Here is a 23,229-nt window from a genome sequence, read left to right as displayed (position 1 = left end):
CACACACACACACACACACACACACACACACACACACACACACACACACATTCTCATCTCTTCACCGCTCTGTCTTTGATGTGTGCCACAGGGTTCCTCCAAGGAAGTCACAGCACAGTATAATGGATGTGGCGCTGTCACTTGATGCTTACAGGCCTTTCTCTCTCAGTGTGTGGTTTGATACCCAGCTATGTGGCTCACTTAGTAAAGTCTGCAATTAAGGGTTTGCATCACTGGTATTTTGTAAGATCCTGACCCTTACTGGATTTTTAAAGTACTCTTTATTAGTGCTATCTATAACAATGAGCCAGCAGCAATGGTATTATTAGACAATTTTTGTTTTTGGTTCGTGAAAGGTGATCTGCATAAAGTGGATCCATCTAATGAGAAGGTCAGGTCAGGTCAGGTCTTCACACCTGCCCATTTCTTCTGTATCCAGCACATTGACTACAACAACTGACTGTTCACTTACCATCTGATGTATCCCAGACAGTGATGTGGGCCTTTGTTACGAGATAATTAAGGGTGTTTACTTCATGTGTGAGTGGTCATTATTTTTTGGCTTATTGGTGTATATTAAGAAATAAAGCATGCTCTGCTTACCAGTGTGGTAGGAAATTGATTTAACATAGTTCGACCATTTCTAATATTAAATCTCTCTGACGATTTTCACACAAAGGTTGGCTCTGACTTCATATGTCATTTTTTTCATGTGTTGTTTTTGTCCATTTAGACAGTTGTAGATATATTTCTGCAGCCACTCAAACTAATATCCTGAACCGATGCTCATCTCTTTTGTTCACCATTTTTCTCAACCTTTCCCCAAAAGCACAGAATGATAGTTAATATAGAACAAAAAATGCTCCATTTCTTTTCGTATTACTTTCTAAAAAAGACCCATGAATATGAGTGGCACGAGAGTCTCCGCAGTCCCTCCACAATTTAGATGAAATTGATGGGTGCTTAACTTGCTGGAGGGGTATAAAATAACACAGCTATATCTCCCATGCTTGGACTGGATTTTGAAGCAGATACCAAAATGTTGTATTTGAGAGTTAAAAAGAGAGAGTTGAAAATGATTCATCTGCCAATAGTTATTTATTTAACAGAACACATAACATAGACAAACATTTTTGATAAGGATCCCTTAAATTAGTTTTTTTTTTTTTTAAAGAAACGTGACCAACATACTGAGCAGGACATTTTACAGTGCTCTGTGGTGGAAAAACTGTAATGGTGTTACTGTTTTAAACAACAACAAACACATGTTGGGCATTTCTGCACTGACATACTGTACAAGCCTGTGTGGATATATCTCTGATAAGTTAATATCAACAGATGATATTGACCTGGACCTGGATTTTAAAGGTTGGACACTAGTATTTTTACACTCAGCTGTTTGTCGACATCAATGTTTTTCACTTTTGGTCAAATCTGAAGTGTTGTACATCATTTTCTGTTTACCATTTATCTTCTCTCTCTGTCTTTCTTTCCCTCTCTTCCCCTGCAGGGACGCCATTTACACTCCTTCACAATGCTTGTCAGCCTCCACCCTTCTCCCTCCCGTCTTCAGGACAAGCGCTTCGTCTCCCCGGCCTCCTCCCCCCATCATCCCCCTCCTCCCCCTCATCCTCCTCAAGACCACTCTCTGCATCCTTATCCTCAGCCTCGGCTGACCCTTCCCTTCCTCTCCTTGTCCTTCTCTCTTCTCCTCCTCTCCATACTCCTCCTGCCTGTCTGCGAGTCTCGCAGGGGTGGAGGTCCAGGTACAGGGCCCGGAGGTGCCCCAGGAGGACAAGGTGGCCAGAGGGGAGGCGGCACCCAGAGGGGTGTTGTCATCCCCCCTCAGTATTCTCCAGGCTCACCGGTTCTTCCACCAATCAATCCCAAACTGATCAACTCACTCAGTATTGCTGTCATCCTGGTGGGCAACTCTAGTGAAGTAGCCTTGGGGGCTGGACTTGAGAAAGAGGACTTCCTCCACATCCCTTACCCTCCCAAAGTCGAGGTGGTCACCATGAACGAGACCGACCCAAAGAGTATCATCAATCGGATCTGCGCACAAATGACGAGGAACTCACTGCAAGGCGTAGTGTTCGGTGACGACACGGATCAAGAGGCCATTGCTCAGATCCTGGACTTCATCTCTGCCCAGACACACCTCCCCATCCTGGGCATCAGGGGAGGGTCCTCCATGGTCATGGCAGCAAAGGTAGGAAAAGCTATTCATCTATTTTTTAGGAAAAAGAAAAAAGAAATTGTGAACCTTGCATTAATAATTTGATCCCACTGTGAGACATCATTTGTTGTTGTTTTTTATCCAGCATTCATTACATTAATATTTTTTGGATGGTATTTCTATTGCATATTTAAAAAGACTACAAACTCTCAACTGACAATAAGAGCGAGTTCCTGGATTAAATTGTTGCGCAGCCACCTTCAAGGACTTGTAAAATCATGTTAACTGTAACATGATTTACAGTTTGAATCAAGACCTTTAAATTAAATCAATTATAGATGAAAATAGCTCTATAGTTATATTTGACACCATCTGTTTGTTTTTTTAGTTCCAAATCCAAAAGTAGGCATTAGGAAGACTTTGGATTTTGGATATTTATTGCCAGTTTTTTTTTTTTTTTTTTTAAGGATAATTTAGAAATGGAGAGAACATTAAGAATTTCCTTTCTCACTTTTTTAAGATGCATCAACTTCTCACCGTGCAGAGCATCTTCTCATTCTGACAAAGTGTCTCTGCAGATTGATTTTGCTGTTAATTTACCTCCTCTGTGAGCCTGACGTCATATTGAAGCTCCTGACAGTGAGCCGACTCAAGTCTGAGAGGGCTCACAGTGTGAAACAAAAGAGTAATGTACATAGCAAGTCAAAACCCATCTCTGTGGGAGCAGGATGCAAGAGATTTGGCACAAACCAGGCTGCATGAGGAGAATCTATGATCCAGAAATGGAACAAAAGCTTTGAAATGTATCTTTAAATAATGTTGTGTTAATAGGCTTAGCTGTGTTTAAGTCCCTGCCAGAAGAATGATGGAATCCATACGACGCTGAGTTTGGGTTTTTATTAGCTTTTAGGGTTTTCATTGATGCAGCCTAGCTTCTGGAGAAAATGGGATGAACAGTAGAGATTTCCTGCAGTTTTCTCCGTGGTCTGTGTTATGGCATTGGTGATGTGTGTTTGGTTTTCAAGGTGTATTTGGTTTAGTTTAACTGATACAGGCTGAGCAGGTACAGCATTTTCTCTCTAACTGAGTGTGACCTTGGAGATAGTACTTTGGCAAAAAAATTAACTCAAAGTTAACTTCTTAGCGTTTTCCAGAGGTTTCAGCAACATCTCATGGTCTTTCTGAGTGGATGGAATTTACTCAGATGCCATGTGATTTGAAAGCTTTGGAAAAAGCGAGTAAGTGGACAAGAAGATTTTTTTTCGACATGTTTTATCTCAGTACTGTATTGTGCTAGAGGCTTGTGAAGAGTTGATTTTTAACAAGACTCCAATTTAAAAAGTATTTTGTGTTTGGCTCATAAATAAGTAAAAACAACACACTGTACTGTACACATGGAGTGAAAACAGTGCTGCTGTGCAAGCAGTAGTAAAGTGCATAATATGTGTTAGCATCTATATTCCCTCACTGCTTGTTTATCATTTTTATGGATGTTGGAAATATTGCTTTTTTGAGGTAAAATTTTTTGCAGAAAGAAACCTGTAGAAGTCCAAGTAAACCCCTGGCTTCCAAAAAGAAAATCCAAAATGAATTATACAAACCATGGAGTTGGTCATTTGTGAAAAAATCAAACACTGTTGACCTACCTGCTTGCATTATATCGGTCACTGTAGGTTTTACTGCGTCCAGGCACCATGGTGCATGTTAAAGAGGACTGTCATGAATCATGTATTATTGTATGAGTGCATTTTTGTGAACAAATCAAAACCAAATCATGGTAGAAACTTCATTCTTGCACCGAACTTCCCTCCTGTCGAATAACTGGTCTGATTAGGTTTTGGATGACCTTGCTGCGCAAATCTATTTGACAAAGTGATTTCTTGAAATTACTCTAGTTAAAGCCTTCTTATTAATGACATTCATGTCCAATGTGAAGTCGTCCTATCAAACACATTTAGCAAAGTCATTATCAGCTTACCAAATAGAATAATTAGAAAAAGTGGTTATGTTTGATAAACTGTAGTGATAATGGTGGGATAATATACAACCGTGGAGCCTTTAGACAGACTGTTATACTCTGTAAATCAGATCTACAGGCTTTACTTGTTGCTTCAGAGAACATTTGGATCAAGGCTTTCTCTCAACTTGAATAAAGAAAGAATCAAATAAAAGCTCCAATTCAAGGAGAAGTGCATTAATGTCCCCACAGCAAGACGATACATCCATTGGTCTGTCAGGTTCAGAGACTCGTGAACCCTACAGGGTCTTTTCTGCTGCATACAAAAATCCAATGGTGGATAAAGAACGTGATAGAGGTAGAGATGATGGGAAAGGGAGGGGAGGTGGAAGGTTATGAAATAACACAACTTGTGTGGGTGTGAAGGAGGAAGAGGATTTTGCTCAACATATAATTACCACATTTTACAGCTGACAGAGAGACAGAGGCCACAAACAGAAAGTGACAGGAGGGAAATCGTAGAAAAGAGTGTCACAGACGTGTAAAAGCATTGCTTTGGGAAAAGAGCACATAAGAGAAATTGTGTGTGTGTGTGTGCGTGCGTGTGTGTGTGTTGAGGGGGAGCCTAGCTGCATTAGACATCATTTTCTGCTCACCACAGTTTTTGAGGAAATCTGTATTTTCCCCTCGATCACTTGGCTCGCTCTCCTTAAACCTTAATTCTTCCTCTGTTACGCATGTTCACTGTCACACACACACACACACACACACACACACACACACACAGAACGAGGGGATGAATGCGGTGGATACTGTTGGCATGGCAACCACTTGCTTATATATTTCTCTCTACATACTGTATGAAAGCAGTTACAGAGGCAGAGAGACAGAGAGAAGGAGAGAGAGAGAGAGAGGGAGAGAGAAAAGAAATGAGTATTTCTGAGTGTGACAAAAGCAGCGTGAGAGGAGAAATGCGATAATGTCATAGTCATGGAGGGGTGGGGGGGTGGGGGGGTCGGGGGGAGGGTTGAATAGATGAATGAATAGATTAAAGTGTAAAACAGAGGTGGAAAGAGGATCTAAAATATGGTGGTGAGAGGGAAGCATGTTGAGGTGAATTGTATTTCATTGTTGTAGAGTTGTGTTCTCTAGTGCTACTGTAGCTGTTTTTATATATTTTTAAAAAAAAATGTTTTATTTATAGCGTTTCAGTCATACAAACCAAGAAAAGCATAAAAACACAAAAAACACAACCCTGCATCCTGACATCAATACCCACCCGTATCCACACCAGCAAAAAAGAACCATACAGTAGTAGAGCTGAAACAGACGGTAAGTTAATCGTTTGATTATGAATCCAAACATTCAAATATTTTGTGGTTAGTGAATTGAATATTTTCGGATTCTTCATTGGCCAAAATAAGCCATCTTAAGAAGTCATCTTAAGATGGCAACTCATTGACTAATCAAGAAAATAACTGACAAACTAATCAATACCAAAAACGAATGATAGTTGCATCTCTATACAATACACAAAAAGCAGGAAGAAATACAATGAAATAAGAAAAGTTAGTGCAGCCTCATACATCTCATCATTGTCACGTCTGTAGGGTGTCTCGACAGAGCACCCTGTATAACATATTTCAAAACAAGAATGTCCACTTTTAGTGCAGTACTTCATATTTATTTTGAAGTGTCCCCAGACTGTCCACTTAAAAAAAAAAAATTAAATATGTTAAAAAAAAAAACAACATTAATTGTTGTGTAGCATGCTACTTAGTTCAGTCAGCCAGGATTTAAACGGTGGTATAGGTTCTTTATTTCAAAAGCATTTGAATTAACATCTTTCAGTACTATTATCATTTCATACTGAATTTCTACAGGCGCAGCAAAACTCATGCATGTCTTTGGGAAATGCCTCAACCTAGAAGCTCTGTGACTACTCACAGTGTTAGTGAAGTACTGAAGCTGGAAAATTAACATGCGAGCTTTACTGAGTCATTTTAGCTCCCAGAGCTTCTTTCTACCTTCTCTGCACTGCGCTTTTTTGCATCTTGTCCACAGCATTGTACATACTTGCATTCAATAAAGAGATGTATTGAAGAGGGAAGAAGCTCTCCAATCTAACAAGCTTGCTAACTGTCAGAGACTTACAGTAAGTTCGAGTTTATTCAAAAGACTTATTTGTATCATTGACTCCTCTCTTAGTTGTCAGCAAACTTTGCCTCTTTTGTGGAGTTACAACAAAGTCGTATTTCTATTCTTAAAAAAGGTCAACTGAATAGAGAAGAGAGACAGGGTGCTGCAAGAAATTTCACTGAGGCAACGAGGAAGCCTATGGAGTCATGAGGGGCAGTTTCATGAACCTACTGTAACTGTGTGTGCACATGCGTGTGTGCATATATCTGTGAAAGAGCAACTGAGTGATTTTCCAGCATCAATAACTCAATTCTCTCCAGGTTGCTAAGTCCATTCTTTATCAGTCCATAATTATGTCTAATCTATTGTGCTCCAAATCCTCCTGAAGTCCTATACTTTAGCCCTCTATGTAGGACAAACCACTTGATTTCCCCATATCTGGTCACTGAGCAATTAGATTTCCATTTTAGAAAAAAACAACATTGGACTCACGTGTCCCTTTAATGGCATTTGATCTTTAAACCGCATCATTCCACATGCTTCACAGCCCCAGTAGACATGGTGCGGCCAAATAAACTGGATTGATACCTTGCAGCACTCCTGGCTTTATTTTCCTTTGCAATACTCCATTATAATGAATCAGTGACAGATGCAGGTAGGCCCATTATGCCCCAAACAATTTGCACGCTTCCATTTAGCCATTAATTCACTCCGTGCCATGTGTTGGTATTGGCATAATAGGACGACAGAGTTGGCCCCGGCCAACACTCAACCCTGGCTCTGGAGACTAATGAGGTCTTCCAGATCTATTGTTTGGGACTTAAGCTGTGTGTGTATGCGCTTTTGTGCACATGTGTGTCTGTGCACGTGTGTGGACACATACAGAACTGCTTGTATTCCATGATAATGGCCTCTTTGCCTGTGTTTGGGGAGATTACAGCAGTTGTTTTCACTGCAAACAAGGTACCTAGAGGCGTGCAGTGTCCTGTACCATTTCTCATAAACAGTCCACTCTACTTCAGAGTTGATTTTTTTTTTCCCCATGATTTTGTTGGTCCATTCAAAACTGCCTACTAGTTTTTAGCCAATACATGCAGCTTAAAGTTCCTGCTTGTGGAATATAAATCTCTCTTGGGGTGAAGAAGTGTGTCGGTTGGTCAATAGTAAAACTCATGGATGAATGAACCACTGTGCTGTGACTCTCTTGTGGTGTGATTTCTCCAATTGAAGGAAAGAGAAAATACTGTGTATTAGAAGAACAAACTGCCATTGCACCCTTTATGAAATAAAAAACTCCTTTTGATATACAGACTTGGCCCTTTCTGCCAGTGAGAACTGATTCACCACTCCATGATGGATTACTACAATTATACAGCCTCTCTATCTTAAAATAGGCATCCTTTGCGCAGAAGTGTGTGAGGACTTCTTGTAAGACAGGCATGACCAGGGAAGTAAATTGGCCTGTTTAGCATTACATTATTTGACATTGGCCAGACCAGCTGGTAGCCGTACAGTGATATATTATAGTTCCTTGCCAATCTGTTGCAGCCGACATGATCATTTGAGCCGAGGGTGCTCTGTGTGTTCTCATCTTATTGTTCTTGTTCCCAATTTGTGGTTTTATGAGTCCCCTCCTTTTATCCTGCATGCACCATGTATCCCATTATGCCTGGTGGTTGTACATGAGGGGATAATGGACTGCCTCTGTAATGCCCCCTTTTGCAATTAGGACCAATCCCAAAAGACAAGAGAATTAAAGAACAAACTACAATAATAAACTGCACACTGCATATTATACCTCATGCAGCTATTATCAGATATTGTTCTTTAGTCTTCTTGCTTCTGTTACTCTCATTCGTAAGTCCTATTCAGACAAGATTAGTTTTCAGGAAAATGTGCAGAACGTTATCGTTAACGCAGGACATCAGTAATGTGAAAAGCCAATTTGCGCAGGAGATCTCTTCGATCAGTCTCAGAAATTGCACAGACCGGAGTGTCTACTCCATTTGTGCCTTGTCACTGCAACAAAAATGCTCCATATGTCACATGTAACTTTCACAATTGATGCTGATACACTTTGACAGCAACGATATAGCTTGTTTACAAGAGCAGAGAAAAGTCTGAACAAGTTTGAACCGGTGGTCCCTCCCTAATCTTAACAACACAGAGGTTGTTATCAGTCTCACGGATTTCATTTATGACAAGACGACTTTTTGAGATCTGAGATTATGATTACTTTGTAGGTATGCACAGTGGCTGAGTGACCCGATTTGGATGAGGCTCAAACAACAGATGTACTTCTGTGATGATGACTTTACCCATCCGCTCCCTGCAAAACTAATCCCACCCCGAGTTTTAAACACACTTTCTCTCCCTCACTCCCTCACTCCCTCACTCCCTCACTCACTCACTCACTCACTCACTCACTCACTCACTCACTCACTGTCTTTGTGAGATACTATGGCAGTCTGCATTTGATTGATGTTCCTATTCTCCTGGCTTTGCCGAACATTTAACCCTTTCAGAGTCCAACAGATTGGAGCCTGCGGTTAGGGAGAAACTCTGCCCTGAAGTTATGTGTTGTGTGTGATTCCTGTGGCCTTCGACAGAAGAATGTTGGTACTGTATGAGGACGTGATCGTCTGTCTGTCAAAGCGAAAATCAGAAGAGCTCACTCTAATCTGCCATGTCATGAAACGACAAAGCCTGAAGCTGCTCCTCTTGACAGTGAATGGAAGACGGCGTTTGTGAAAAACTGTGACAACGTCCAACTTTGTTTTCTTGGGATGTGCATAGTGATTTTATATCGAAAGCCCTCTTTAGAAGCTCAATTTCTAATCCTTTGTAATATAAATTAGATTTTTATACTACTAATTTGCAACAGAAAATACATTTGGGAGAAATGTAATGCCATCTAGGTCATGTTTTTTGTCCACATAATGCACGAGGTAAACGGTCAGGCAATCATCAGAGTCATTAGTATTTGTCCTCTGGGGACCATGAATGTATGCACCAAGTTTCACGGCAATCCGGCCAGTAATTGTTGAGACATTTCACTTAAAAGACGGAAATTTCAACCTCATGTTGGCCTTAGATGGATATTCAGGGGATCACCAAAATCTGCAGACTTCATTCTCTGGAGACATAGTTGTGGAGAGATTTCAGTCTCGACTAAAGTGGTGGATTGACCGACAGACAAACACAACTAGAGTTATTGAAGTTACTTGAAGCTTGAGACAGGATGTGTTTAGCTGTTCAGTATTTAACCAAAACCACAATATTTCCTTAACCTTAAAGTGCTTTTGATACCTAAACCAAACAACACGCAGGTCTACGACTCCTACAACAAAGTGGCACTTCACTCGCTGGAAAAATGTGCCGGTGAACATAATCCATGCAGCAATTACTTTTACTCTTTTAAGACATATTGGCAAAACAAAATTAGTACAATATAATTAATTTCAAGGAGACACGGTTGTAATATAACGTCTCATTTCTTCTCTTCACGTGTTGAAATCTCAGCTGGATAGTCATACACGACGAGTGATTTTACCATTGCCAGTTATAGTTCATACGGTTCTTCTGTCTCACAGTATGTATACAGCAGCAGCGGCAGCGGAGAACACTGTACTGTAGGTTTGTGGAGCTGAATATTTCATGTCAGTGCTTTATAATGAGAGTGGGCCAGTAAGATTGTTTTCATAGTGCTCACAGGATGAGGCCGATTTGCTCATCATACTGTCCTAGACTCACTCTCTCTCTCTCTCTCTCTCTCTCTCTCTCTCTCACACACACAGTGAAACTCAGGAATCAAGGTTGGGGTCAAAGAAGGTGTGAGGCTAAAGCCCCTCCCATCTCGTCCCTTTTTTTTTTGCCTTTTATTGCATTGTTCTCTCAGATGACACCATCAACTGTTTATGAATGTGGTCCAGCCCTCGCTGTCCCATGAATAGAGTCCACGCTCACACAATTAGCTTTTATTGCTCTCTAATTTTTTCCTGATAAATTTCTTCATTTTAATTGTGCCCTTCAAATGGGCTGCAAATCCTTTCCTCAACTCTTCTTTCCCTTTTCCTCTCTTCTCCCTCCTTGTCTTTCTCTCCATATAATGAGTTCGTTTTATCAGCGGCTGTGCTGTGCGTGGACAGGATGAGTAATTTTGGAGATCACAGGAGACTTCTCTGCATTGCACTCGATTACAACAGGTTTCAGAAGGCTTTGGGAGCCTCACTTGGCTTCTCCCTGCCAAGCAGTAACTATCTGGTCTTTTAACTTCCCAGTATATGAGACCTAATTACCAGCTAATTTTATTAAGTATGGTAAGGATATGATGATATGGCATATGACTCAAATGAAACCAGATTAGTCTTTTGTGACACCTTCTGACAGTAGCCAGCTAATTTATTTCAGATTCCTCACCTGTTGATCTGTTTGAGACTAATTATATTTAAACGTATTTATCTGAGACTGTCCTGTCAAGAACAACATTAGTTGTTTGTTCAAATGCCTAATTTATGTTTACCTTTACCTGATAGTAACTGTATGAATTATGGCTATTTTCTGTCAGAAGCCAAGGTAGACATAAGTAAGTAAGGATTGATTTATTTTGCACCCTTCAAAGTGTTTCGCATTAAAAGCATTATATATAAAAGAAACAGTAAAGTAACAACTAAATCACATTTAAAAAAGCAAGAAAAAAATGCTTAGGTTCATAACGTGGATGGTTGGGTCACCAAACCACTAAGCTTGGTTTCTTTTTATGGATGACCATGATCGTTCCCTTAATCAAGTAGTATTTTTTTAACCCAAACCACAATGTTTCTAACTTCAGCCAAGTAGTCAAGAAAAAGTAAGTGAAACCTTTGGATTTATCTTCGTTGTGCATGAATTCAAAATGCTTCAAATATGGTCACATCTTCATCTAAGTTACAGTAATGAGTAAGCACACTCTATTTTAAATTATAACACACAAATCATTGCATTGTTCTTGTCTACTGAATTAATTGTCGACTGAACTTGTTCTTGTATACTGAATCCGTCATTAAAATATTCACAGCATAGGTTGGAAAAAGTATGTGAACCTCTCAGCTAATAGCATTAAGAAAAGCTGACTGGAGTCAGGAGTTATCAAACCTGGGGTCCAATTAATGAAACAAGATTGGAGGTGTGGTTCAGAGCTACTTAGACTTATGAAAAACACATTCTGAGTTTACTATCCACAAGAAACATCTGCTGATGTGAACCATCCCTCGCAAAAGAGAGATCTCAGAAGACTAAGTCAAGAACCGTTGATTTGCATAAAGCTGGAGAGGGCTACAAAGTTATTTCATTTAGTTTAAATATGCTGCAGTCCACAGTTAGACAAATTCAATAACTGGAGATGATTTGGTTCCGTTGCTACTCTCCCTAGAAGTGGGCGTCCAACTAAGATAGTAAAAATGAAGCCCAGAGTAGCAGCTAAAGGATTAAAGGAATCATTGGAGCTGGTTAACATCTCTGTTCATGAGTCTTCCATACTCTAATCATGTAGGATACCACAGAGGAAGTTGCTTCTCTCCAAAAAAAACATCACATACATGGCGAATGTTTGCCAAAGAGTACCATGACACTGTACAACACTAGTGGACAAATGTTTTATGGACTAAGGTTGTCTGGCAAGAACATGCCGCACTGTTCATGGTGTAAGCCAACATGAAAACATCATTCCAAAGGTGAAGTGGGGTGGAAGAAGCTTCAAGGTTTGGGGCTTTGCTGTCTCTGGGCCTGGATGTTTGTTGGATGTCATCGAGGGGACAATGACTCCTTAAGTTTGTCATGGTCTCTTACAGGATAATGTCAGGGTGGCTGTCCACCAGCTGAGACGTCTGTAGAATATGGCTGAGCTAAAGCAGCTCTATAAGGAAGAATAGTCCAAAGTGTCTCTTGAACATCGTGCAGGTCTGATCAGGAGCTACTGAAAGTGCTTATCTGAGGTTATTGTTGCCAAAGGAGGTTCAACCATTTATTAAATCCTAGGATTCATTTACTTTTTCCACCAGCACTGTGAATGTTTAATGACTGTGTTCAGTAAAGACGCAAATTATTATAATTGCTTGTCTGATATTATCTTGAGCGTACTGTGTTTGTTCACATTCTTTTTCTTACCACTGTTCTGTATTTCTCCTGAATGTGTTGCCAAACAGTTGCTTATTTACACATCCAAAAAACATAGCACAACATTAGCATTCATTTGGAGTTGTGTGTCTGCCCACCTGACAAACGTTAAGTCCAATATTCACTTTCTTTCACCTCTCCACCAACTCCTGAGGGAAATATCCGTCTCTTTAGCTGCTAAATGCTGCACCATGTTCACCGACTAGTTGCTGAGTTTGTCTGTCTGCAGGGCAGGTAGTGTGCACTGGGTTTATGAGAGCTGTCTGCTGCAGCTGGGAAGTTGATGAGAGACCAAAACGATGAGCTGAAAGACACTCTTGAGTGGAACCGCAGAGTCTCACAATAATTCTGGTGTGGCACTACAAGCAAAGTCTTTAACATTATACATCGTAATTTTACACATTGGTAATATAAAAATATTGTTCATAGCAGCTTTAACCGTAGCAGTGGCAAATCAGTGGAAATTTTTCAAATGGTCAGTTGCTTTGGAAGGAACACACAAATAGGGATACTCCCGATACTCAGACGGGTTGTTTTGGAAAGCAATGACAAACAACATATTTTGTTTAGTTCAGAGGACTTGCTGGGAGTGCAGAATGACAAACCTGTCCCTGCGACCTTTTGAAAACAAGCATTGATCAGATTGAGTGATGAACTGCTGTGTTGTGTATTGTTCTGTTTATGTGCCAATCACAGCAGCTGTCTGTGTTGATTTAAAATCAGAACATCGAGTGGTTGCTAGTGGGACTGAACGTAATAATGCTGGCAGATGTCTCAGTTATGGCATCAAGTCATGTAACAACTATTCAGTGAAGTCTGCTGTATGTGCAAAATTTTAAAACAGCAGTCCAGTAAAGAGAGCCATAGCCTAGATTGATAACCAGGTAGTGCATCATGTAGTACAGGACACATACTGTACCAGTATCGGTGAGAGTATTTTCCTCTATAATTTTCCCCTCCATAGCACACAATTCATGCAAATTAAATTTTTCACAGCTCCCAAAGCCCCATCCTCAAGGCAGTGCTCATCTCTTGGCCCAAAAAGTTCCGGATGACCCGTCTATAATTTTCACCATTCAGTGTCATTAGGGGTTCAAACTTGAAACAAACTGTCACTATGTTAAGATCATTTTTTCTGAAGAGGCACATATTAGAGGAAACTCCGGTGCCACCGTTCATGAAACTTTGCTTCATCATGCAACGTTTTTTATGTTTAGGGAATACAGAGAGAGAAAAAAATAGTCAGTGAGAGATAAAAGATAGAAAGATAAGAGCCGGTGGAGAAACAAATTGTCACATAATGTGGTGGTTTTCATGGTTTTGCATCAGGCTGCGGAAGGGCTCTTAAATATGGAGAGAGCTGGCTGACTTGTGGGTATTTAATCCCAAAAAGGCAGAAAAGGTTGAGTTTGGTCTAATTGCATGGAGCAGGGGAGCGCAGTCATTTACATTCATCAGCGAGCCTCAATTTGTTGGAACTGAGATAGGGAAAGAGAGAAAGAGGAGCAACAGAGGAGGCAGGGGGAAGAGATATTTTGGTGCAGGAGTGAAGTTTTGTTCTTAAGTATAAAAAAAAAAAAACTAAATAATAAAAAAAAGTTTTTAGTTTTGTATGATTTGGACAAGTTGGCATATTTTTCAAATACCCCTTGATGTTGTGCTACCTGCTTCTGCATTGACAAAGCATTCAAGTCATACAGCCACTCAGCACCTTGTCTACGTACACAGCGACTGTTTTAGCGCAGAAAGCCCAAAAGATAAAGCATATAAATGTTGAGACACTGAGCGGGCACTTGTTGCATGTTACCCACCTGATAAACCACAGGATACATGTGGATTAGAAAATGAAAAATTGATTCATTAAAAAAGACACATCTTAGGTTGAAAGCAGAAATGAAAAGCCAGATGTTAAATTGAATTTATTTGGCAGACCAAAGCTCCTTTTTTTTTTTTTTTTTTTCAGGAGCAATTTTGGGTCCAGTGTTACTCGGGGACACTCAGACAGGTGGAGTCTGGGATCGAAATCACCAACTCTACTATTAATGGCCAAAGCGCTCAACCACCTGAGCTCCAACTGCATAATTGTGTAATTCTGGTTCGTCTTGAACATATTTGGCATAAAGGTAGAGATGATGGAAACAATCACTGATTCGCATTTTATTTTGCCAAAATGTTTTTATAAATTTGTGAAAAAACATTTGAATGGAAACATAAGTGTGTGTCTGTGAACATGTGTGCTGCACGTGTCTGCGTGTTGTCTCAGCCCCATGTGTTGCTTGTATGCCACGGCCTGTGTGTGTTAGCGATGGCGAGCATGAAGTAATATCTGTTGGGGACAGCTGGCGAGTCTCTCCAAAAGCAGAGACTGACGCATCGGGCTCAGTGGTCTTTATCTATGGCGAGAGTGACGCCCTGTGAGTGGCACCTTCACTGGCACTCGTTCACTCACTCTCCTCTCTAATGAGCCTTGGCCCGGTTCTTAACACTCACACTACGCAGCACTCAGGCCTCCTGCTGTGGTTTACAACTACATCCGTCGACCGTGAGTGTACTGTTGACGTCTTGCCTTGCTTAATTCCTCTCACAGTGTGTGCAGCTTGTTTCAGGTAACTTCTCGCATTCGTCTGGACATCGTTGTTACACAGCTGCTGAGCCGTCAAGCTGTCACTCTGCAGAGAACTGAGTCTCCAAACTCTCGCTGAGACAGCTCAACAGCGACAATGATGGCGTTATAAAATGACTCTACCACATAATACCCCATGTACAAAATATCAGTGCCTCTCAACCCTGGGGGCTACTTTCTATATTTAGTACAAGGGATTTGAAATGCAAGCGCACAGAAATCCTGAAATACAGTACAGGAAGTGTCAGCTACTGCAGAGCTATGTTAATACAAAGTTTTATTTGAGCACGTTTGAACCTTATGAAGAGGAAATCTTCCACCTTTAGAAAGAGTTGTCAGGTTAGCTTGTTGTAGGGTTGCACATTCACTGAGGCTGATTATAACAGGGCGAAGGCAAGAGGTGATGTGACACTGCAGCTGTTAGCCCCTGCAGAGTGCTAACACACACAGCCCTGTTTATTCAACACACAGCGGTGGGGAGCGTCAGACTCCGAAATGTTCAGCTTTAGATAGGGGTCCTCTTTTTTGCTCTTCCTGGCATTCCTTCCCTAATTTTTCTCTCTTTTTCCTAGCGTTTCTGTGGATTCCTCACCGTCTCTCTTCTTTCTGTTTCACTCTCTTCCTCTCTATCGTTATACCACATCTCTCTCTCTCTCTCTCTCTCTCTCTCTCTCTCTCTCTCTCTCACTCTCTAGGCTCTTCCCTGTAATCTCCCTCTCTTTCCCTTTTTTTTTCCCCTCTGTTCTGCATCAAAGTAAGCCAACGCTCTCCGGCAAACACCGGCTCGAAGCTTACATTCTCACCCTTCAAAGCCACTGTGTTGTGTATAAGTTGAGAAAAATGAAATGTCATTCAACATTTTTTGTATTTTGGACATGCTGAGAGAAAAATGCAAGAGTAAAGGGGGAACAAAATGAATGTGATTCATCCTCCACCAATGACTGAGTCAACACAATACCTGAAAATAATGCATTATTGCATTATGTTAGCAATTATACAGCAGGTGATAAATCTATTTCCTCTGCTCCTACACACAGTACAGAGTTATGCAGTAGCTTAACAAAGCCAGGTCTCCTCTACATCAAGTAAATAGGAAGTAGATCTGCGCAGCTGGTTGGGAAATTCAAAAGCAGGAAGCTCATGTCTTCTGCATATTTGAATAGCACAGGGGGTGATGAGTATCACAGGGAGATTAGAAACCTAAATGTGTTGACCACTGATACAGAAGCTGTGTCACCTGCTATAGTCGCACACAAAGAAGACTCTTGGGTTTCACATCTCTAAAGTCTCTCAAATTCACAGCATTTAATCATTTAAAAAGCCAAACCTTAAATGGAAGCCAGTTGTCCTAAACCCCGGGAGAGCCAGTAGACAGATGTACAGAAAAGTCAAATCCCACATCATTAAGTTGTTCAGGGATTCAAATACGTCTGGTTGTTGTGCTCATTGACTGATGTTCCCCACAGTTGGAGGAACAGGTGTGTTGATGGGATTAACACTTGTTACAGGTTGGTGGAAGTCGACTTACAGAAATAATACGTTTTAAATCGACATTTTTACTTTTAGAGCTGCAACAACTGATCAATTAATCGATGAGTCACTAAACACAAAATTAATTGGCAACTGTTTTGATATTAATTAATCGTTTCAGTCATCTTTAAGCAAAAATAGCAAACACTCTCTAGTTTCATCTTCTGGCAAGGATTTACTGCTTTTATTTGTTGAATTTTACAACTAAAAAATGTCAGAATGAGTGTAAGAGAAATGTGGGGTTTTTGCCTTGTCGTTTTTATTTTTAATTTATTTTTGTTGTTGTTTTTTGTTTTGTTTTGTTTTTTGTTTTTTTTGAAAAATGGGATATAAAGCCTGTAGTGTGACAGGAAAACACCTTGCACTTTGAGCTATAGCCACAGGTCTGAACCAATTCTGTGTCGAGAGCCGTTTCAGTGATATGGGGATTATAAAATGCTTTGCACAGGTAGAATCAGGAGACTTTGAGCTTTCATACTATGTATAGTTTGTCAAGGTTGTGTGAATATTGAATCTGGTAAAGGACATGAACTATGCTGCCAGCGAGGTGGGGCTCACTGTCTTTTCTAATATATGATGTGTAGTATTAAAGCTGCAAGGGTTAGTCCATTAATCAGTAAAAAGAAAATTGGTCGGCAACTCTTTCGATAATTGAATAATTATTTTAGTAAAATGGTTCTAGCTTTTGTTCAGCATTGGATGCTTTTCCTTGCCTTACATGATAGTAAAGTGAATGTCTTTGGGTGTTGAACCATTGGTTGGACAAAAGCAAACATCTGAAGGCATTACCTTGGACTGTGAGAAATTGTAACAGGCATTTTTCTAGCTCGCGGCCCTGCATACATAGTATTTATTGTCCCTTAGGGGAGGGTGTGGTGGCATGATGTTCAGAGACGTTTTGTTCTGATGAAGCAGTGACATAGCTCAGTCTCTGTTGATGTGATGAGACCTCATTATGTTGAATCATCAGCCATCCACTACAAAACAGCGGAGATGTTAGAGGGGACATCTACACATGACTTGCACATGCAGTTCATTACAGGCATGACCCCCAACCTCCCCCAACCCCCACCCCCACCCCAGTACATACAGCAAGTAGGACTTAATACACAGTCCACTTCTGTCAGCCTGGCTTAACTTGTGCTAGTTATATATAGTATGTGTGTGTCGATGAGTGGGTGGTCCCAGCCTGAAGACTGTCACGGTCAATGAGACAATATATGGAAAATTTGGCCCCTGCAGCCTAATCTGATGGAAGTAATTTGAAGAGTGAAGTCACAACAAAATTCGCTAATGCACTAAAGCTACAAGTATAGCCAATAATATTAGCAAGACAATTCGTCACTTCTTTTCCCCAAAGGCCCAAACCTATAATTGAGCTACCAACATAAGTGGCCTGTAATTGAGCTATTAAAACTGACCTCAGGTGTGTCAGTGAATAAACCAGTGTGCAGGAATGCGCTCATGTGTGTCTTCTCTTACATATGCAGACTTAATGCGTAAGAACGGATATGTTCCTATATTTGTGTGCATACAGTGCAGTAGAGTGTAAGTAGATATTTTTTTCACACTAATGGCATCTTTAGCAAGGCCGTTTCTATGGAAACCGAGTTGCCACGGAAACACTGCATGTCTCTTTGAATTAGAAATGTCTTTCTCCATCCCTCACTCCTCCCTGCTCCGCGCATCTCTCCTTCCCTTTTCCCTCCCTAGTCCTCTTCTTCCCTGACTTCCCCGTCTTTGACAGGCCAGCTGCTGTCAGTCAAAAAGTCTTGTGCTGTTGAAGGAGACGTGCAGCACAAATCGAGGAAATGGAGGAATGATGGGTTGGCATCTGTGCTCTCCAAGAAAGAAAAAAAAAAATACTGGGAGAGGAAGGGCATCTTTTTTGGAGGGTGAGGGGACTTGGTTTTTAATCAAAGGCAACATATTGAAATAGGAAGGAAATGTTGAGTGACATTCAAAAGATAATGATGACGCGGAGGATGCTGCGAACAGAAGAGCGGGAAGATTGAAGGAGGAAGGGAGGGCTACAAAGACAGAGAGGGAGAGAGAGATAGCTGATGAAAGGGAAAGGGGAGAAGTGATTGATTTTTGCTCTCTCTTGTGCTTCTGGTATCTGTGTAACCATGCTGCCACACTTATCCTGATATCTGATTTAACAGCATGCGTGATAAAGGGAAGAGAGATGGAGAAACATGTATGCAGAGATAGAGAGTTTCCCAAAATGAGGGGAGAAAAAGTGCAACAGATTGAGAGAAACCCATTTAGAGACAAAGGAGAATGGAGTTATTGGACTGAGTGTACAAATGAGGAATGTGGAGAAAATCACCCTCATTCCCCAGGTGCTGATGAATGTCTCAGAGTCGAAGAGGGATGAGGGGTAGTGCTTCAAGAAAAGTGGAGGGGGTGAGGAGACACAGAAAGGGAAACGGAGTCAAGACATGCTGAAGAGAAGTGCGGCATGACAAGGTTTTGAACTGCATGTCTCTCATTGCACGCTGCACTTGACTCCAGCCTGCACTTCTCACCCTGTGTGCTTGTTAGAGAGGGAAGCAGAAATGAAAAGGCAGAGAGTATGGATGTAGGGAAGATAGACGGGAGAAGGAGGGAGGGAGAGTCAGAGCCAAGTAAGAGGGCAAACATGCGTTCTGACACGGTTAAAGGCTCACATAAAGCTCTTACAGCTGTAGATCAGCTAAGGAACATGGAGTGCATGTGTAATGCACTGCAGTATAAAGTGCAAAGCTTGTGTCATTAGTTCACTTATAGTCCTTTAACTGATACATAATCTTGATTTTTTTTTTGTTTGTTTATTTTAGTTTTTTTTGGTTACAGCACAAATTTCTTATTATATATACAGTTAATTCACAGGATATTTATTTACCTCTGTGTAGATACTTAGACCTTATTTAAGCTTATAATAGACACTGTTATTCATAATTTCTTGTTTTTCTGAGTACACATCATATTTTAGCAAGAATACTTCCTGTTGTATATGCTATAGAAAATAAATATAATTACTGTTTTCATTCACAAATTATTTCCACTACTCTTTCCTTATTAATTTATTTTTTTCCTTTGACGCTAAGCTATTCGCTAAGTCAATGAAACTCAACACTTATTGCAGAAATGCTTGACATAAAAAGCCTCCCTCCCTTTCCTGGTAAAAAGTAAAACTGCTGCTGCAGCTTCAGAAGCTGTAGAGCCTAAAGTCACATAATACGCTTTAACACTGGCAGAGGGCTGCGGTGGAGCTCTTGTCCTTATCAAGTTTGTGAGCCCACTTCCACATATACTGTTAATTGTTAGAGGAAAGCCAGTATTCAAACTAGAAGGGCACTAAGAGAGGACAGACCTCTGGGCCTGGTTCTGTCTGTCACTGAGGTAAATGAAGGCCCTGACTGCTAGTTGAGAATTGACGGTATTCAATTTTGGAGAAATGTATAAACACTTTGGGACGTTTAGTATGGTCTGCCACGTTCAGTTAGTCTTGTTAACAACATGTGTTTTTATATGTCACCATGTTTTCTCTGTGGACATGCTTTTAGTGTTGGAAAGAGGCAAAAGAGACTATGACTGAATGAAAGTCTTGTTGGCTGTGTGTGTGTGTGTGTGTGTGTGTGTGTGTGTGTGTGTGTGTGTGTGTGTGTGTGTGTGTGTGTGTGTGTGTGTGTGTGTGTGTCTCTCACTGGGTCTTACTGGGTCACTGTGAAGACCTCACCTTCAACGCGTCAGTGCAGCGACAGCAGAGCAGAGAATATGTATCTCACATCCAGACATTTTGGCTCGTCATTGCAGGAAAAGCACAGGTGCATCTGATTACATTAACGATGGCTCTGTTCCACCATGTGTACCTGTAAGCCATAACACTTAACGAGTAGACACGACACCGGGGCCCAGCTATACCCAGGTATAGCATGGAAAGACATTTACCAGGCATGGAGAGTCAAATGAAACAATGCTACTTGTTGCATTGTGGGAAATGTAGGATTCACATTTTCTGGAGCTAAGGACTGTCAAAACACATCAGCCACTGCTGCTTCTACCCTCATAAAAAGCGTATGAGGGTAAAAAAAACAGATGAACGTAACAGAACCAAGTGTCATCTGTGTACTTAAAGGAATCATGTGAGAGCAAAATTATTTTTTATCAATATTCAGTCTAATTGTCTGTATCTAGGCTTTGCTATTCCTGTTTCTCCCTTTTCCTGTTTCTCCCATTGCCTTTTCCTCTCTCTCTCTGTCTCTCTCTCTCTCTCTGTCTCTGTCAGTCACACGCACACACAGATACACAAACACACATGCAGATGCTAGCACACCAGCTGGTTAGCCAGGTCATGTGGCAGCCGAGGTCAGGTCTAATTGGGTCTCCGGCTCGTTTGGATTGGTGGAATCTGGCCCAATCAGCATGCAGAGCTCCCATGTGTCAGTGATTAATTAATTGCGTTCTCTGCTGTGCTAATGAGCTTAATCAACTCCTCGTGAAGGCGCTTCCCATTAAATAGTAGGGCCAAAGGTGATGCTAAATTGACTCCCTCCCTATTTCCCTCCTCCCTTCACTGTCGCACAGTGCTCGCTGTTTCTGACAAGTTTCCTTTTGTGTGACTTTTAAAACACAAGGATCTTTTTTTGTTGTTGTTGTGCAGCTCTTTTCATTAGTTGTCATTGCTGTTTCACATCTGTTACCAGTTGCTCTGCGGACTTGATTTCATCTGTTGTTCTCCGTCATCATCTCTGCCACTCTGTGTTAGGACGAGGCTTTGGGCTTGACTGACATGATGTGAGTGCTGTCGGAGCGTCAGATGTAACAGTGGGAGATTGAATCAGACAATTAATTTTATCTTCCTCGTGGTGCGCACAGTGGCGATAGCAACGGAGTGGTGGAGAGAGCTTGAGGCAAACACTAGTTTCGTGTGCTTTCAGAGGAGTCTTTACGTGTGTGTGTGCACGTGTGTGTGTGTGTGTGGGGGGGGGGTTTGCTGGGCAATGCATGCCTGTGGGTGTGTGTGTGTGTTTGTGAGACAAAGAGATTTGTTCTAATTAGACATTCAGCTGATGATTACGTTTCAGTAGCTAGTGGTGCAGAATTGAAGACATGTTGGAGTCTTTGAGAGAAGATAATAGAAACTCTCTAGTGCTTTTAATGGGTTCTGATGGTTGAGTGCTGGCTGTGGCTTTATCACATTTGGCTTACAGTAAGAGGAAAAGATCACATTGGGAAAAAAAAGGAAACTGGTATTAATCACAAGTCATTAAAATTCTTTGATGCCTTGGCATACTTGGATGGTTTTGTTTACTGGAGTGAGCTCCACTTAGCGTGGGACTAAATCCCTCCGGCAATGTTTGTTATATGTCTTTGCAGCTGTCTGAATAAACAAAAGTGCAGTACGGGAGTAATTCAATAAATGACTTTTTAAGCGACAATGTGAAGTTTGAAGTAAGAACGTAAAACCTTTAAATATAGTGCAGCACAAGGGACTTCTATTCCCTGAGTGACGAGTGAATGGAGCCGCCTCCTCTGAGTCTGTCAGTAGGCTAACAGTCCCCGCCAAGTACAAGCCACGTGGCACTCTGCCTTGTTCATTTCCTCAGCCAGTGACTGAGCCTACTTCTCCCTACTTGGTATGAGTTTGTAGATGATGTCATTGTTACTGAGTGTCATATCTACTCGATAAATCAGTATAAAGTTGACTCATCTTGACATCTAGACAGCATTTAAGCATGTGGCTTAGCTGCTAGCTCTCAGATTGTGTGTAATAGATACTGTGACTGGTCGCAGCTTAATGTCCGAAAACTACTGTAAACTCGTTCTGATACTGAGCTGCAGTATTTACTACACCGCAGTATAATGGTAATGGAGTGCTGGTTGTGATGTACAACCTGAGAGATTCAAATTAAAGTCATTTATCATCTTGGGAACATCAGTGTGCTCTGCCAATTTCAGCCAATCTTCCTAGATTTGAATATATTTGAAATATCTTTGCACAATATAATTTGTGCAAAGCTGGCATTTTGTGCTTATTGTAGACCTAAGGGAGAGTACATGGACCATGCGGAGTTAAAAAAACCTGGAAATGGTTCATTGTCTAGACAACAATATTTAACTTCGGTGTGGTGGGGATAAGTGCTTCAGTCTGTGGATAAACAATGAACATCTACGGTACATTTAATATATGTATATGCAGTCAATAGTTCTAAAGATACCTTTTCATGCACAAAGTGTTGGTCGAGGAAAACTTGACTTTCATATGAAATGTGAAGACAACAAAGCTTTCAGATGAACCTACAGACCAACTCCATCCTTCTTGGGCTTTGCAGCTAACGGAGCAAGAAACAAACATGTTTCGTCTGCCACCTTGATTAGGCATACGTTTGTATCAGCAGTATACCAGTCATATAAACAAATATGCAAATAAGATGACGGCAGGCAACATTGTTAAGCAGAAATATGCTGTTTTTAACCAGCAACAGCTTTCTGCAGGGAGCTGATGTGTTGAGCCTTCTATAAGCAGCTACTGTAAGACATAATTTGCATGATTTGATTTGTGAGCTTTACTCACCAGGTGTGGGGAGGAAGAGAGAGAGAGCTGCCTTCCAGTCACTACTGAGAAAACGTATAATTATTTTGCATGTACTGTGCTTTAAA

At 41.0% G+C, this 23,229-nt stretch overlaps 1 protein-coding gene across 1 annotated transcript in view; it reads left to right on the top strand.

Moving 5' to 3' along the window:
- The first annotated feature begins 1,534 nt into the window (after window positions 1-1,534).
- Window positions 1,535-23,229, top strand: part of LOC111231538 (glutamate receptor ionotropic, NMDA 2B-like) — a 79,033-nt gene continuing 57,338 nt past the window's right edge. The window contains exon 1 of the mRNA XM_022758673.1: window positions 1,535-2,212. Coding sequence (XP_022614394.1) covers window positions 1,535-2,212 — 678 coding nt within the window. The remainder of the gene's footprint in view (window positions 2,213-23,229) is intronic.

The sequence above is a fragment of the Seriola dumerili genome, unplaced genomic scaffold, assembly GCF_002260705.1.
Source record: "Seriola dumerili isolate Sdu_G_001 unplaced genomic scaffold, Sdu_1.0 BDQW01000302.1, whole genome shotgun sequence".
NCBI classification, from domain to species: domain Eukaryota; kingdom Metazoa; phylum Chordata; class Actinopteri; order Carangiformes; family Carangidae; genus Seriola; species Seriola dumerili.
Note: the sequence above shows the minus strand (reverse complement) of the source record. Positions and strands in the feature narration are given on the sequence as shown.